The sequence below is a fragment of the Rana temporaria genome, chromosome 8 (assembly GCF_905171775.1).
Source record: "Rana temporaria chromosome 8, aRanTem1.1, whole genome shotgun sequence".
Lineage (NCBI taxonomy): Eukaryota > Metazoa > Chordata > Amphibia > Anura > Ranidae > Rana > Rana temporaria.
Genome location: NC_053496.1, coordinates 9,394,954 through 9,412,883, shown reverse-complemented (window position 1 = coordinate 9,412,883; position 17,930 = coordinate 9,394,954). Strand labels below are relative to the sequence as shown.

At 48.9% G+C, this 17,930-nt stretch overlaps 1 protein-coding gene across 3 annotated transcripts in view; it reads left to right on the top strand.

Annotated features, from left to right (window-relative positions):
- Window positions 1-3,730: 3,730 nt before the first annotated feature.
- CRTAC1 (cartilage acidic protein 1) overlaps window positions 3,731-17,930 on the top strand; it is a 738,783-nt gene continuing 724,583 nt past the window's right edge. For 2 of the 3 annotated variants that reach the window (XM_040361276.1, XM_040361274.1), the window contains exon 1: window positions 3,731-3,881. In XM_040361276.1, coding sequence (XP_040217210.1) covers window positions 3,855-3,881 — 27 coding nt within the window. In that variant the 5' untranslated portion in view covers window positions 3,731-3,854. The remainder of the gene's footprint in view (window positions 3,882-17,930) is intronic. The other variant, XM_040361273.1, reaches the window with a different exon arrangement.

Genomic DNA, 17,930 nt, shown 5'->3' with positions numbered 1-17,930 from the left:
CTTCTTCCTCCTCTATATATTCTTCTTCCTCCTCCTCTATATATTCTTCTTCCTCCTCCTCTATATATTCTTCTTCCTCCTCCTCTATATATTATTCTTCTTCCTCCTCTATATATTCTTCTTCCTCCTCCTCTATATATTCTTCTTCCTCCTCCTCTATATATTCTTCTTCCTCCTCCTCTATATATTCTTCTTCCTCCTCCTCTATATATTCTTCTTCTTCCTCCTCTATATATTCTTCTTCCTCCTCTATATATTCATCTTCTTCCTCCTCTATATATTCTTCTTCCTCCTCCTCCTCTATATATTCTTCTTCTTCCTCTATATATTCTTCTTCCTCTTCCTCCTCTATATATTCTTCCTCCTCCTCTATATATTCTTCTTCCTCCTCCTCTATATATTATTCTTCCTCCTCCTCTATATATTATTCTTCCTCCTCCTCTATATATTCTTCTTCCTCCTCCTCCTCTATATATTCTTCTTCTTCCTCCTCTATATATTCTTCTTCCTCCTCCTCCTCTATATATTCTTCTTCCTCCTCCTCCTCTATATATTCTTCTTCTTCCTCCTCCTCCTCTATATATTCTTCTTCTTCCTCCTCCTCCTCCATATATTCTTATTCTTCTTCTTCCTCCTCTATATATTCTTCTTCCTCCTCCTCTATATATTCTTCTTCCTCCTCCTCTATATACTCTTCTTCCTCCTCCTCTATATATTCTTCTTCTTCTTCCTCGATATATTCTTCTTCCTCCTCCTCCTCTATATATTCTTCTTCTTCCTCCTCTATATATTCTTCTTCTTCCTCCTCCTCCTCCATATATTCTTCTTCTTCTTCCTCCTCTATATATTCTTCCTCCTCCTCCTCTATATATTCTTCTTCCTCCTCCTCTATATATTCTCTTCTTCCTCCTCCTCCTCTATATATTCTTCTTCCTCCTCTATATATTCTTCTTCCTCCTCTATATATTCTTCTTCCTCCTCCTCTATATATTCTTCTTCCTCCTCCTCTATATATTCTTCCTCCTCCTCCTCTATATATTCTTCTTCCTCCTCCTCTATATATTCTTCTTCTTCCTCCTCCTCCTCTATATATTCTTCTTCCTCCTCTATATATTCTTCCTCCTCCTCTATATATTATTCTTCCTCCTCCTCTATATATTCTTCTTCCTCCTCCTCTATATATTCTTCTTCTTCCTCCTCCTCCTCTATATATTCTTCTTCCTCCTCCTCTATATATTCTTCTTCTTCCTCCTCCTCCTCTATATATTCTTCTTCCTCCTCCTCTATATATTCTTCTTCCTCCTCCTCTATATATTCTTCTTCTTCCTCCCCCTCTCTATATTCTTCTTTCTCCTCCTCCTCTATATATTCTTCTTCTTCCTCTATATATTCTTCTTCTTCGTCCTCCTCTATATATTCTTCTTCCTCCTCCTCTATATATTCTTCTTCCTCCTCCTCTATATATTATTCTTCTTCCTCCTCTATATATTCTTCTTCCTCCTCCTCTATATATTCTTCCTCCTCCTCCTCTATATATTCTTCTTCCTCCTCCTCTATATATTCTTCTTCCTCCTCCTCTATATATTCTTCTTCCTCCTCCTCTATATATTCTTCTTCCTCCTCCTCTATATATTCTTCTTCTTCCTCCTCTATATATTCTTCTTCCTCCTCTATATATTCATCTTCTTCCTCCTCTATATATTCTTCTTCCTCCTCCTCCTCTATATATTCTTCTTCTTCCTCTATATATTCTTCTTCCTCCTCCTCTATATATTCTTCTTCTTCCTCCTCCTCTATATATTCTTCTTCCTCCTCCTCTATATATTCTTCTTCCTCCTCCTCTATATATTCTTCCCCCTCCTCCTCCTCCTCACAGTCAGTGATGATTTCTGCAACTTCCAGCCATGCAGCTCAGTCCAGACGATGGAATACAGAGTCCTGGGGGGGGGGCCACATTCCAATATTCACCCCCCCCCCCAGAAGAAGAAGAAGAAGCATCCCCTCCAATATATCACCCATGGATGGAGAGGAATCCGGAGTGATGAAGGGACACGCACTGTGCAACCTGAGTGTGCTGAGCCCAGCCACACTCCATGTTTCCCAAAATCCTGCCTGTGCCCCCCCCCCTCTCTTCTCATCTCCCCACCCCCCTCTTCCAGGCATCCCTGTGCTGGGGGGGAGCTGAGCCCAGGAGGGGCCCCAGGAGGTACAGGGGGGAGCTGATCACAGGAGGGGGAGGTGCAGGGGGGGTGCAGGGGAGTCCATTGAGCCCAGGTGGAGCCCCTGAAGGTGCAGGGGGAGCTGAGCCCAGGTGGGGGCCCTAGAGGAGGAGAGGGGAGCTGAGCCCAGGTGGGGCCCCTGGAGGTGCAGATGGGGAACTGATCCCAGGAGGGGGAGGTGCAGGGGGGGCTGAGTCCACTGAGCCCAGGTGGAGCCCCTGGAGGTGCAGGGGGAGCTGAGCCCAGGTGGGGCCCCTGGAGGTGCAGGGGGAGCTGATTCCAGAAGGGAGAGGTGCAGGGGGGACCTGAGTCCAGTGAGCCCAGGTAGAACCCCTGGAGGTGCAGGGGGGCTAAGTCCAGGTGGGGAGTTGGAGTTGCAGGGGGGAGCTGAGCCCAGGTGGGGCCACTGGAGGTGCAGGGGGAGCTAAAACCAGGAGTTGCAGGGGAGAGATGAGCCAGGTTTGGGGAATATAAGATCCTATGTATCATTCCTGCCTAATGATCAGATTTTTGGGAGATAGCTGATGCCAGGTACTGATATTGGAGGTATTGAGGGGTCGCTGATCCCAGGAGGGGCCCCTGGAGGTGCTGAGGGGCCGGTGATACCAGGAGGGGCCCCTGAAGGTGCTGAGGGGTTGCTGATCTCAGGAGGGGCCCCTGGAGGTGCTGAGGGGTCGCTGATCTCAGGAGGGGCCCCTGGAGGTGCTGTGGGGGTCGATAAATCCAGGAGGGGCCTCTAGATGTGCTGTGGGGTCGCAGATCCCAGGACGGCCCCCTGGAGGTGATGTGGGGTCGCTGATTTCAGGAGGGGCCCCTAGAGGTGCTGTGGGGGTCAATAAATCCAGGAGGGGCCCCTTGATGTGCTGTGGGGTCGCTGTTCCCAGGAGGGGCCCCTGGATGTGATGTGGGGTCGCAGATCCCAGGAGGGGCCCCTGGAGGTGATGTGGGGTCGCAGATCGCAGGAGGGGCCCTTGGAGGTGATGGGGGGTCGCAGATCCCAGGAGGGGTCCCTGGAGGTGATGGGGGGTCGCAGATCCCTGGAGGGGTCCCTGGAGGTGATGTGGGGTCGAGGGGCCCTTGGAGGTGATGTGGGGTCGCTGATCCCAGGAGGGGCCCCTGGAGGTGCTGAGGGGTCGCTGATCTCAAGAGGGGCCCCTGGAGGTTCTGTGGGGGTCGATAAATCCAGGAGGGGCCCCTACATGTGCTGTGGGGTCGCACATCCCAGGAGGGGCCCCTGGAGGTGGTGTGGGGTCGCAGATCCCAGGAGGGGCCCCTGTACGATCCCATATTGGGGGGGACAGAAGATCCGATGTATCATTTCTTCCTATTGATCGGATTTCGGCTGCTGGAGGATCCTCTGCAATTTGCAGTTGTAAATCACAGCGCAGGGACAGGCCACGCCCCCTCGGCGGGTAACTATTGGCCGCCCAGCTCCTTTGGATTTGCATATGAGGGCTGTGATTGGCCAGCCGGTTACACAAGACTTTACATAAGCTTGGCAGGCTTGGTAGAGTTGTATAACGCGCAGGAGAGGTGCGGGAGTGGGAAAGGTGCGGGAAAGGTGCGGGAAAGGTGCGGACATTGGAGGGGGAAACTAATCCAAACTGTAACTGGGTTACTGGCTATAAATAAAGGATGCTGCCGGCTCATTTCTCCATCCCGGTAAGTGAACATTCTCATTTCTCTTCTTTATTCTGCTGACAATTTAATGGGCAAGTCAGATCCCAACTGATCTATACATTGTTACATTGTTACAAGTCAGATCCCAACTGATCTATACATTGTTACATTGTTACAAGTCAGATCCCAACTGATCTATACATTGTTACATTGTTACAAGTCAGATCCCAACCAATCTATACATTGTTACATTGTTACAAGTCAGATCCCAACTAATCTGTACATTGTTACAAGTCAGAGGGGAACTTGTCTGTAGATTGTTAGAAGAATTTTCTGATCCAGACTATACATTGTTACATGTCAGGTCCCATCCAGACTATACATTGTTACATGTCAGGTCCCATCCAGACTATACATTGTTACATGTCAGGTCCCATCCAGATAATACATTGTTACATGTCAGGTCCCATCCAGACTATACATTGTTACATGTCAGATCCCATCCAGACTATACATTGTTACATGTCAGGTCCCATCCAGACTATACATTGTTACATTGTCAGATCCCATCCAGACTATACATTGTTACATGTCAGGTCCCATCCAGACTATACATTGTTACATTGTCAGATCCCATCCAGACTATACATTGTTACATTGTCAGATCCCATCCAGACTTTACATTGTTACAAGTCAGATCCCATCCCGACTTTACATTGTTACATGTCAGATCCCATCCCGACTTTACATTGTTACATGTCAGATCCCATCCAGACTATACATTGTTACAAGTTGTGTCTGAAGAAGACTGTAGATGATACAAGTCCTGATTCTGTACATTTGTTGTAAATGATCAGTGAAGTAGATTGATTGTAACTTTGTCATACAGAGGTGATACTTTGTTGTCATATGGAGATGATGATACATTGTTCAGGTGAAGTTATATATATACATTGTATAGAAGAAGAGACTGGTGGTCTGGGTGTAACTCGCAGCATTGAGATGATGGATGGAGGAATTGAGGGATGGATGGAGGGAGGGATGGAGGGATGGAAAGGAGGGATGAAGAGAGGGATGAAGGGAGGGATGGATGGAGAGATGGAGAGATGGAGGGAGGGATTGGTGGATGGAGGGCTGAAGAGAGGGATGGATGGAGGGATGGATGGAGAGATGGAGGGAGGGATGGAGAGATGGAGGGAGGGATGGAGAGATGGAGGGAGGGATGGAGGGATGGAGAGATGGAGGGAGGAATGGGTGGATGGAGGGAGGGATGGAGGGATGGATGGAGGGATGGGTGGATGGATGGAAGGAGGGATAGATGGATGGAGGGATAAATGGAGGGAGGGAGGGATGGAGGGATAGATGGATAGAGGGAGGGAGGGATGGATAGAGGGATAGATGGATAGAGGGATGGAGGGATAGATGGATAGAGGGATGGAGGGATGGATGGAGAGATGGAGGGATGGATGGAGGGATAGATGGATAGAGGGATGGATGGAGGGATAGATGGATAGATGGATGGAGGGATAGATGGATAGAGGGATAGATGGATGGAGGGATAGATGGATAGAGGGATGGAGGGATGGATGGAGAGATGGAGGGATGGATGGAGGGATAGATGGATAGAGGGATGGATGGAGGGATAGATGGATAGATGGATGGAGGGATAGATGGATAGATGGAGGGATGGAGGGATAGATGGGTAGAGGGATGGAGGGATGGATGGAGAGATGGAGGGATGGAGGGATGGATGGAGGGATAGATGGATAGATGGATAGAGGGATGGAGGGATGGATGGAGGGATAGATGGGTAGATGGATAGAGGGATGGATGGAGGGATAGATGGGTAGAGGGATGGATTGAGTAGTAGAAGATCAGATTGGGATGCTGATTGGTCTATTCGCTGCATGTATGACCAGCCCTGTCCCTTCTATACATCCCATAATAGACACAGAACATGTGACATGTCTCTACAAGTTGGACATGGAATGCCATGTGTGTGGATGGGGAGGGGGAGGGGAGGGGGGGTCCCTCTCTGGGTGTCTAGACTGCTGCTCGGGTTATTGCAGGTTGGGGAAGGTGAGAGATGACACTTGTCTTCCTGTAAAGAAGAATTGTAATATGTAATTGTCAGATAGCTGTTATCCCTGAAGGGGGGGGGGGGTGATAATTCCAGGTAGACACATAACAGTAATAATTTAACCACCCCCCCCATAAGTCATCGATCTCAGTGATGTGTCCCCCGACCCCCTATATGTCATCTCAATAATAATTGACATCAGTATTGTGTCCCCCCCCCTTGTGTTCTCTCAGCATTAATGCCCCCCCTCCCCCTCACGTGTTTTCTACTTGTTAATGTGCCCCCCTCTACGTGTCATCTCAGGAACAGTATGCCCCCCATGTGTCATCTAAGTATTAATGTACTCAATCCCCCCCCCCCCATGTGTCATCTAAGTAATATGTTCCTTCCATGTGTCCCTCCAATTTGTGCCCCTCCCCAGCATCATACCAGTAATAATGCCCCCCCCCTTGTGTTATACCAGAAACATTGCCCCCCATGTATTACAACAGTAATAATGCCCCCCCATGTATTATATCAGTAACCATGCCCCCATATGTCATACCAGTAATAACGCCCCCCCTTGTGTCATATCAGTAATAATGTGCCCCTCATATGCTGTATCAGTAATAATGCCCCAATTATGGCATATCAATAATAATGTGCCCTCTATGTGTCATGTCAGTAATCCCCCCCCCATGTGTCACATCAGTAATAATGCCCCCCCCCCCCCCCATATGTCATATCAATAATAATGTGCCCTCTATGTGTCATGTCAGTAATCCCCCCCCCATGTGTCATAACAGTAATAATGCCCCCCCCCCCCCATATGTCATATCAATAATAATGTGCCTCTCAAATGTGGTATCAGTAATAATGCGCTCCTAGATAAGTCATATGAGTAATAATGTGCCCCCCCCCCATATCCATATCAGTAATAGTGCCCCAATTATGTCATATCAATAATAGTTTGCCCCTTATATGTCATATCAGTAATAATGCCCCCCCCCCACCCACCATGTGTCATATCAATAATAATGCCCCTCTCCATTTGCCATCTCAGTAATATTCCCCCACATGTGCTATCTCAGTAATAATACACCCCGCCCCATATATCATCTCAGTAATGATGCCCCCCCATGTATCATCTCAGTAATAATGCCCCCCCCCCATATATCATCTCAGTAATGATGCCCCCCCCATATATCATCTCAGTAATGATGCCCCCCCCCCATATATCATCTCAGTAATAATGCCCCCCCATGTATCATCTCAGTAATAATGCCCCCCCATGTATTATCTCAGTAATAGTGCCCCCCATGTATTATCTCAGTAATAATGCCCCCCCCCATATATTATCTCAGTAATAATGCCCCCCCATGTATCATCTCAGTAATAACGGCCCCCCCATGTATCATCTCAGTAATAACGGCCCCCCCATGTATCATCTCAGTAATAATGCCCCCCATGTATCATCTCAGTAATAATGCCCCCCATGTATCATCTCAGTAATAATGCCCCCCCCCCCCCCATGTATCATCTCAGTAATAACGGCCCAGGGTGTAATTTAAGTATTAATGCCCCCCCAGTGACATGTCAGGACTGTGATTTCTATGAACAGCTCGCCCCCCTCCCTCCCTCCCGGTGAAGTTCGGTGTTTTGCCGCTCGGAGTTCTGGAAAATATCTCCCAACTTCCAATCCCGACGTCCTTCTCCGGGATCTCTCTCTAGATATTCGAATTCTGATCAATCTTTATATCTATCTTATCTCTGATACATTGTATGCCCCCCCTCCTCTATTCCTTCCAATCCCGACGTCCTTCTCCGGGATCTCTCTCTAGATATTCGAATTCTGATCAATCTTTATATCTATCTTATCTCTGATACATTGTATGCCCTCCCCCTCCTCTATTCCTTCCAATCCCGACGTCCTTCTCCGGGATCTCTCTCTAGATATTTGATTTCTGATCAATCTTTATATCTATCTTATCTCTGATACATTATATGCCCCCCCCTCTCCCCCCTCCTCTATTCCTTCCAATCCCGACGTCCTTCTCCGGGATCTCTCTCTAGATATTTGATTTCTGATCAATCTTTATATCTATCTTCTATCTGATACATTGTATGCCCCCCCTCTCCCCTCCTCCTCTATTCCTTCCAATCCCGACGTCCTTCCCCCGGGATCTCTCTCTAGATATTTGATTTCTGATCAATCTTTATATCTATCTTATCTCTGATACATTGTATGCCCCCCCCCCCCTCTATTACTTCCAATCCCAACGTTCCTTCTCCGGGATCTCTCTCTAGATATTTGATTTCTGATCAATCTTTATATCTATCTTATCTCTGATACATTGTATGCCCCCCCCCTCTCCCCCCTCCTCTATTCCTTCCAATCCCGACGTCCTTCTCCGGGATCTCTCTCTAGATATTTGATTTCTGATCAATCTTTATATCTATCTTATCTCTGATACATTGTATTCCCCCCCCTCCCCCTCCTCTATTCCTTCCAATCCCGACGTCCTTCCCCCGGGATCTCTCTCTAGATAATTGATTTCTGATCAATCTTTATATCTATCTTATCTCTGATACATTGTATGCCCCCCCCCCCTCTATTACTTCCAATCCCAACGTTCCTTCTCCGGGATCTCTCTAGATAATTGATTTCTGATCAATCTTTATATCTATCTTATCTCTGATACATTGTATGCCCCCCCCCCCCCCTCTATTACTTCCAATCCCGACGTTCCTTCTCCGGGATCTCTCTCTAGATATTTGATTTCTGATCAATCTTTATATCTATCTATCTGATACATTGTATGCCCCCCCCCTCTCCCCTCCTCCTCTATTCCTTCCAATGCATGCTCAAAGTTTTGCAGACATTGACACCCCCCCCCCCCCCCTCCCCTCTCACATTTCTTTACAGTGCGGGGGGGGGGGGGGGTTGGTGAAGAAAGGGGGGGGGGGTCATTTTAATTTTTTCTGAGATAGAAGATAAATGAGAGATATGGAATTACGTGTTCAGCGATATATTTGCGCGGAGATAATCTGTCCACAGTAAACACTTGCTGGGGGGGGGGGGGGGGGTTATATGTGGCCCTATCTCTGCTTGGCCGCACATCACCGCTCTGCCATATCATACCAATGAGCGGGGGGGGCAGGCGCATCTTTTGCCAATTGCCTTTTGCCAATATTTACTCTGAGTAATGGATGTCCTCCGACTCCATCAAGGTTGAAGCTCGCTCTGGTTTTCTGTGCTGCTAAAAATACCGGAGATAATTCTCCATGTGCGTGTTTTACTGCGGCATCTAGGGTGGCGTCGCACGGCGTGGAAAGTTTCGGGGTGTAGTATAGTAATATTACCCCCCCCCCCCCAAGGGGAGCGTTCATCTTCTGCTCCGTCATTGTGCTCTGACATTGGCTTCAGAGCAGATTTTATTCACTTGTTTCTCCCCGAAGAACGGGAGTCGGGGCCAAAGGAAGCCGCCGCCACCCTCGCCACACACGAGGAACGTTCCGCTGCCCCCGTAAAGTCAATATTTTAAGGGGGGTTGGCATATAAATTGGCCTAATAAACGGGCACCCATCTCCAGTGACTTGGCAAAGTCTTACGCTATATTGCTTGTCTGAAACTCATTAAGGGCTAGATTCACGTAGAACCGCGTAACTTTGTGCGGGCGTAACGTATCCTATTTACGTTACGCCTCCGCAACTTTTACAGGCAAGTGCCGTATTCTCAAAAAAAAGTTGCGTCGGCGTAGCGTAAATAGGCCGGCGTAAGCCCGCCTAATTCAAATTGTGAAGAGGTGGGCGTGTGTTATGTAAATCAGGCTTGACCCGACGTGATTGACGTTTTTCCCGAACGGCGTGCATGTGCCGTCCGTGGAATTTACCAGTGTGCATTGCTCCAAAGTACGCCGGAAAGACGTCATTGGTTTCGACGTGAACGTAAATGACGTCCAGCCCCATTCACGGACGACTTACGCAAACAACGTAACCAAACTCTCCTCTCTTCTCCTCCCGAGACCTCCTGATCTCTAGCTCCCTTGTCTCCTCTTGTTAAAAATCATCTCCAGGACTTCTCCAGAAACATTCCCATCCACTGGAACTCCCTTCCCCAATCCGTCCGGCTATCTCCTACTCTGTCCTGGTTTAGACAATCGGTCAAACATTCCCATAGACACCCTCCTAAACCTTGTGGACGGCCTTCCCAGAAGAGTTGAAGCTGTTATAGCTGCAAAGGGCGGGGCCAACTCAATATTGAACCCTATGTACTAAGACTGGGAGGCCATTAAAGTTCACATGCGTGCAGGGGAGGGCTGGGCGGAGTTTGGTTGATATATTGGGATAAGACTGGTGATGTAGCTGGGGGCAATCATATATACACTATATAACCAAAAGTATTGGGACGCCTGCCTTTACACACATGTGTACTTTAATGGCATCCCAGTCTTAGTCCAGAGGGTTCAATATTAAGTTGGCCCACCCTTTACAGCTATAACAGCTTCAACTCTTCTGGGAAGACTGTCCACAAGGTTTAGGAGTGTCTATGGGCACGATATTGTCAAAAGTATTGGGTCACACATGAACTTTAATGGCATCCCAGTCTTAGTCCGTAGGGTTCAATATTGAGTTGGCCCCGCCCTTTGCACCTATAACGGCTTCAACTCTACTGGGAAGGTCGTCCACAAGGTTTAGGAGGGTGTCCATGGGAATGCTTGACCGATTGTCTAAACCTGGACAGAGTAGGAGTTAGCCAGATAGATTGGGTAGGGAGTTTCAGTGGATGGGAGAGTTTCTGGAGAAGTCCTGGAGATGATCATGATAAGAGGAAACAAAGGAGCTAAAGGAGGTCTCGGGAGGAGAAGAGAGGAGAGTTTGGTTGATATGTATCCCCCCCCCTCCTAGCATCCCCAACTTTGATGGGCGCTGGTAGGCTGCATTGATGGGCACTGGTAGGCTGCATTTGATGGGCGCTGGTGAGGCTGCATTTGATGGGCGCTGGTGAGGCTGCATTTGATGGGCGCTGGTGAGGCTGCACTTGATGGGTGCTTCAATAAAAAAGGTGGAGTATACATGGGCAGAAATAAGGGGGTGGAGTCAAGGGGGTAAAATTAGCAAAACCAGCCCTGCCTGCCAGGGCCATCTTAATAGCATCATGGGCCCCTGGGCAAAGTAATGCTCTGGGGCCCCTACAATGGAGACAGTGCAGGTAAACATAAATCAAGTAGGTAGGAGGCAGACAAGCGGAGCTTCCTCTTTTGGGTGGAGATCCACATTCACTACATGAACAATCATTCTGTACAGCAAATACTACATACATAAAGTGACAAAGCTGCTAGATTGATGCCCCCCAGCACTCTGACCCCTCTACACCCCAGATATCCCCCCCAGCACTCTGACCCCTCTACACCCCAGATATCCCCCCCAGCACTCTGACCCCTCTACACCCCAGATATCCCCCCAGCACTCTGACCCCTCTACACCCCAGATATCCCCCCCAGCACTCTGACCCCTCTACACCCCAGATATCCCCCCCAGCACTCTGACCCCTCTACACCCCAGATATCCCCCCCAGCACTCTGACCCCTCTACACCCCAGATATCCCCCCCAGCACTCTGACCCCTCTACATCTCAGATATCCCCCCAGCACTCTGACCCCTCTACACCCCAGATATCCCCCCCAGCACTCTGACCCCTCTACACCCCAGATATCCCCCCAGCACTCTGACCCCTCTACACCCCAGATATCCCCCCCAGCACTCTGACCCCTCTACACCCCAGATATCCCCCCCAGCACTCTGACCCCTCTACACCCCAGATATCCCCCCCAGCACTCTGACCCCTCTACACCCCAGATATCCCTCAGCGCTCTCACCCCTCTACACGCCAGATATCCCCCCAGCACTCTGACCCCTCTACACCCCAGATATCCCCCCAGCACTCTGACCCCTTTACACCCCAGATATCCCCCCAGCACTCTGACCCCTCTACACCCCAGATATCCCCCCAGTACTCTGACCCCTCTACACCCCAGATATCTCCCCATCACTCTGACCCCTCTACACCCCAGATATCCCCCCAGCACTCTGACCCCTCTACACCCCAGATATCTCCCCAGCACTCTGATCCCTCTACACCCCAGATATCCCCCCAGCACTTTGACCCCTCTACACCCCAGATATCCCCCCAGCACTCTGACCCCTCTACACCCCAGATATCCCCCCAGCACTCTGACCCCTCTACACCCCAGATATCCCCCCAGCACTCTGACCCCTCCACACCCCAGATATCCCCCCAGCACTCTGACCCCTCTACACCCCAGATATCCCCCCAGCACTCTGACCCCTCTACACCCCAGATATCCCCCCAGCACTCTAACCCCTCTACACCCCAGATATCCCCCCAGCACTCTGACCCCTCTACATCCCAGATATCCCCCCAGCACTCTGACCCCTCTACACCCCAGATATCCCCCCAGCACTCTGACCCCTCTACACCCCAGATATCCCCCCCAGAACTCTGACCCCTCTACACCCCAGATATCTCCCCCCAGCACTCTGACCCCTCTACACCCCAGATATTCCCCCAGGACTCTGACCCCTTTACACCCCAGATATCCCCCCCCAGCACTCTGACCCCTCTACACCCCAGATATCTCCCCAGCACTCTGACCCCTCTACACCCCAGATATCCCCCCAGCACTCTGACCCCTCCACACCCCAGATATCCCCCCAGCACTCTGACCCCTCTACACCCCAGATATCCCCCCAGCACTCTGACCCCTCTACACCCCAGATATCCCCCCCAGCACTCTGACCCTCTACACCCCAGATATCCCCCCAGCACTCTGACCCCTCTACACCCCAGATATCCCCCCAGCACTCTGACCCCTCTATATCCCAGATATCCCCCCAGCACTCTGACCCCTCTACACCCCAGATATCCCCCCCAGCACTCTGACCCTCTACACCCCAGATATCCCCCCAGCACTCTGACCCCTCTACACCCCAGATATCCCCCCCCCCCCAGCACTCTGACCCCTCTACACCCCAGATATCCACCCAGCACTCTGACTCCTCTACACCCCAGATATCCCCCCCAGCACTCTGACCCCTCTACACACTAGATATCTATGCTTTGGGGAGAGTGCTGGGGCCCCTGGGCAGTGCCCAGGTGTGCCCTCTCATTAAGACAGCCCTGCTGCCTGCACTTACCCCTCCCCTATTAGATTGTAAGCTCTCATTAGCTTGTATTGAATTGTATTGTAACTGTAACATCGCCCTTTATTGTATAAAGCGACGCACAAACTGTTGGATAGAAATCCTGAATAATAACGAGCAGGACCCTCCGATCCCTCCGATCCCTCCTGTCCCAAATTGTAATGTAACTGTAATGTCTGCCTTAGTGTTGTAAAGCGCTGCGCAAACTGTTGGCGCCATATAAATCCTGTATACTAATAACAATGGTAGTGCCATGGTTGGGACGCACAGACAGACAAGCATGTCTAATCTTCGGTTTCCAATCGTCATAAAGGAGCAAACGCTGACCGAAGGAATGTTGATATCGTGCCGTGCGATGCGCCGCCACGTGTGAGCCCGGTGCGGGTTTAATTGGAGCTTAAAATAGAGGCCTGGACCGTGAAAGGTGAAATCGAGGTCGAGCGAATTTATCGCATCGTGGAAAAGGTCCAAGTCCTGCGTGAGGACCGGCATTGTGACACGCGGGGACGTTATCTGCAGCAGTAGAATAATGTGTTCTCAGTGAGTCCGGAGACATTGTATAATTGGGGGGGTCTGAAAGTATTCTGCAACAATGTATCATACTGTGACCACGTTGGCATCAGTATAGTGTGCAGAGTTTGAGGGATGTTGGTTTGGGAATGAATAGAGTTATCAACAAGAAACAATGTATCAGGCGTCACATCTTCTGATCTTTTTAACCACTTGCCGACGGCTGGCCGTCATATGACGTCCTGGGATTTGTGCGGAGATATCTGAATGATGGGTGCAGCTACAGGCAGGGCAAAAGGGGCCCTGTCATTGGTGTGGGGCCCAAAGCAGCTGCCTCATACTTGCCAACTATCCCAGTTTAAATTTTCCTTGTCCCTTGAAGTTTTATTCCCGTGCTGTGTCCTGATATCTCAGTGTGAAGTGCTGCTACTAATGCGGCCCAGCGCTGCCCTAATGTTGTGTACAGATGACTCACCTGCAGACCCTGTGGGTACATATAAATAAAAGGCAATCATATGTAAATAGCGGTGGAATTCATATGTAAATAGCGGTGTCCGGCGACATTCATTTATATATTATGCCCCTCTGCAGTGAAGAGATGATGTGCTGTAACCTCTAGCAGCCAATCAGTGAGCAGTACTACTGTACAGTAATCTCTAGCAATCAATCAACAAGAAGAAATCATGTGCTGTAACCTCTAGCAACTAATCAGTGAGCCGAAATGTGTGCTGTAACCTCTAGCAACCAGTCAGTAAGTGGTAATGATATGCTGTAACCTCTGGCAACCAATCAGTGAGCAGTATTTCTGTACAGTAATCTCTAGCAACCAATCAACAAGCAGAAATCGTGTGCTGTAACCTCTAGCAACCAATCAGTGAGCAGTATTTCTGTACAGTAATCTCTAGCAACCAATCAGCAAGCAGAAATCGTGTGCTGTAACCTCTAGCAACCAATCAGTGAGCAGTATTACTGTACAGTAATCTCTAGCAACCAATCAACAAGCAGAAATCGTGTGCTGTAACCTCTAGCAACCAATCAGTGAGCAGTATTACTGTACAGTAATCTCTAGCAACCAATCAACAAGCAGAAATCGTGTGCTGTAACCTCTAGCAACTAATCAGTGAGCTGCAATGTGTGCTGTAACCTCTAGCAACCAGTCAGTAAGTGGTAATGATATTCTGTAACCTCTGGCAACTAATCGCAGTTACTGCCTGATCTGATACAGTAAACTGACTGTAAGTCTAATTGATATTTATTGTATGTCTCAGAGCAGGTGGAGAGCAAAATTGCATGGGGGAGGGGGGGCAAGAAAACTTTTGCCCAGGGTCCTGGCTACAGGCAACATTCAGATATCGGCTTTTTCAGCTGGCGATTCCCTACACCATAAGAACGATCATAGCAGCTGGTCAGCCACTTGATCGTTCTTAAGGGTGGTGAGAGGCAGCGTCGTCGTCCGTCTCCGACCCCGCCCTCCCCGCGCGCTACCCTCCGGTGCTTCTACCGACTCTCCGCTGCGATCTGTGAGTTGGAGAACGGATCCACCGATCCTGGATTTTCACCATAGAGATTCCCAACGGACCAGATGGTCACCGGAGTCTCTATGATCGTTCGGAGGCCCGAGGGCGCGATGTTATGACGTCACACCCCGGCCTCTGCATTAAAAAAAAAAATGCGCCACCTCGGCTGCGACGCTGTGATCGTTTTTTCAGGCTTCCCAGCCTAGAGGTGAGATGTGAGGTCTTATTGACCCCCCTCCCCCACATCTCACTGTAAAGAGGACCTGTCATGCTTATTCCTATTACAAGGGATGTTTAAATTCCTTGTAATAGGAATAAGTGATCAAATTATACATATCTTTTTTTTTAAAGTGTCAAAGTAAAAAGTTTAAAGTAAAATTAACAATAACAAAAAAATAAAGTGCCCCTGTCTCCAGTAGCTCGCATGAAGAAGCGAACGCATACGCGAGTCCCGCCCACATATGAAAACGATGTTCAGACCACAATTTTTTTTAAAGCGCCCCCCCCCTACCCGCGAGCTCGCGCAACAAAGAAAACGCATACTGAAGTCCCGCCCGCATATCAAAACGGTGTTTTAAATCACACATGTGAGGTGTCGCTGCGAACGTTAGAGCGAGAGCAATAATTCTAGCCCTAGATCTTCTCTGTAACTTAAAACATGTAACCATTAAAAAAAATGTAAAGCGTCACCCATGAGGATTTTTAAGTACCGAAGTTTGGCGCCATTCCACGAGCGTGTGCAATTTTGAAGGGTGACATGTTAGGTATCTATTTACTCGGCGTAACATCGTCTTTCACATCATACAAAGAAATTGGGCTAACTTTACTGTTTTTTTTTTTTTTTTTTTTTAAAGCGTGAAAATTTTTCCAAAGAAAAAACACGTTTGAAAAATTGCTGAGCAAATACTGTGTGAGATAAAAAGTTACAATGACCGCCATTGTATTCTCTAGGGTCTCTGCTAAAAAAAAACAAAAAAAAAACATATATAATGTTTGGGGGGTTCTATGTAATTTTCTAGCAAAAAAATGATGATTTTTACATGTAGGAGAGAAATGTCAGAATTGGCCCGGTTGGCAAGGGGTTAATCAAGTATTTTTTTTATTTTTTTATTGTGGTTTTAGAAAGTTTAGATTTAAACAGAAAACAAGAAAAAACAAAACATAAATCTTCATCGTGTTGCAGATTTGTATGTCAATATTGCAACATTTTGTTACAATCCTAGAAAACATCAGAGGTGATATCAGTGATAGAGAACAGTTCAGACTACAGCAGGGTGTCAGCATTAAAGCGGATCTCCACTCTAAAGTGGAGTCCCGCTGATCGGCACCCTCCCCCCTCCGGTGTCACATTTGACACCTTTCAGTGGTGAGGGGGGGTGCAGATACCTGTCTAAAGACAGGTATTTGCACCCACTTCCGGCCACACGCTACAGGCAAAAGACGGGCATTCCGTCACATCCCGTCTGTCGCCCGTTGTGTGCTGGGAACACTCGGCTCCCAGCACACAGCGTGTGAGCCAATCGGCGGGCGCAGCGCGACTCGCGCATGCGCCGTAGGGAACCGGGCAGTGAAGCCGCAGCGCTTCACTTCCTGGTTCCCTCAGCGTGGATGGCGGGGGGAGCAGCAGGGTGACGAGCGTTCGCTCGTGCTCTGCTGCGATCGGCGCTGGACTCCAGGACAGGTAAGTGTCCTAATATTAAAAGTCAGCAGCTGCAGTATTTGTAGCTGCTGGCTTTTAATATTTTGTTCCCATGGCACATCCGCTTTAATTTCATGGTGGGCCGCATCAGAATTATGTTTGCCCTCAAAAGGGCCAGTTGTATCTGTAAGATTAGATGTCCAGCGCATCCTCTCCCCTTACATTAGATGTCAAGAGCCACCCCACCATCAGAAGTTGAGTCCCCCACTCTCCCTTACATCACAGTGCACTCTCCTTACCTTATGCTGCTGCTGGGAAGAAGCTGGATGCATTGCTTGAAAGCAGAAAGTAAGGGTCTGGAGGAGGACCAGAGGAGGGCTGGAGCTCTCCTGCAGCTGCAGGAGAGGTGCGAGGGCCACATGAAATGGCCTGGCGGGCCTTGTGTTTGACACCTGTGGACTACAGGATCATAAAACAAAAAAGAAAATATTTGGACAGCCGCACTCCTGGAAAAGATTCCTGAATTGTCCTTTAAAACCACTTGCCGACCGCGCACCGTCGTTATACGTCCACAAGGTGGCTCTGCTGGGCGAGAGCACGTAATATGACGTCCTCTCTCCCAGCCGCCACTAGGGGGCGCGCGCCGCCCGCTCGCCCCCGACTCCCGTGCGTGTGCGATCGCCGCCGGGCACACGCGATCGCTCGGTACAGAGCGGGGACCGGGAGCTGTGTGTGTAAACACACAGCTCCCGGTCCTGTCAGCAGGGGAAATGCTGATCTTCGGTTCATACAATGTATGAACAGAGGATCAGTGTTTCCCCTAGTGAGGCCACCCCCCCCCCCCCCACAGTAAGAACACACCCAGGCATACTTAACCCCTTCCCCGCCCCCTAGTGTTAACCCCTTCACTGCCAGTGGCATTTTTATAGTAATCCAATGCATTTTTATAGCACTGATCGCTATAAAAATGCCAATGGTCCCAAAAATGTGTCAAAAGTGTCCGAAGTGTCCGCCATAATGTCGCAGTACCGAAAAAAAAATCGCTGATCGCTGCCATTACTAGTAAAAAAAATATAATCAAAATGACATAAAAATACCCCCTATTTTGTAAACGCTATAACTTTTGCGCAAAACAATCAATA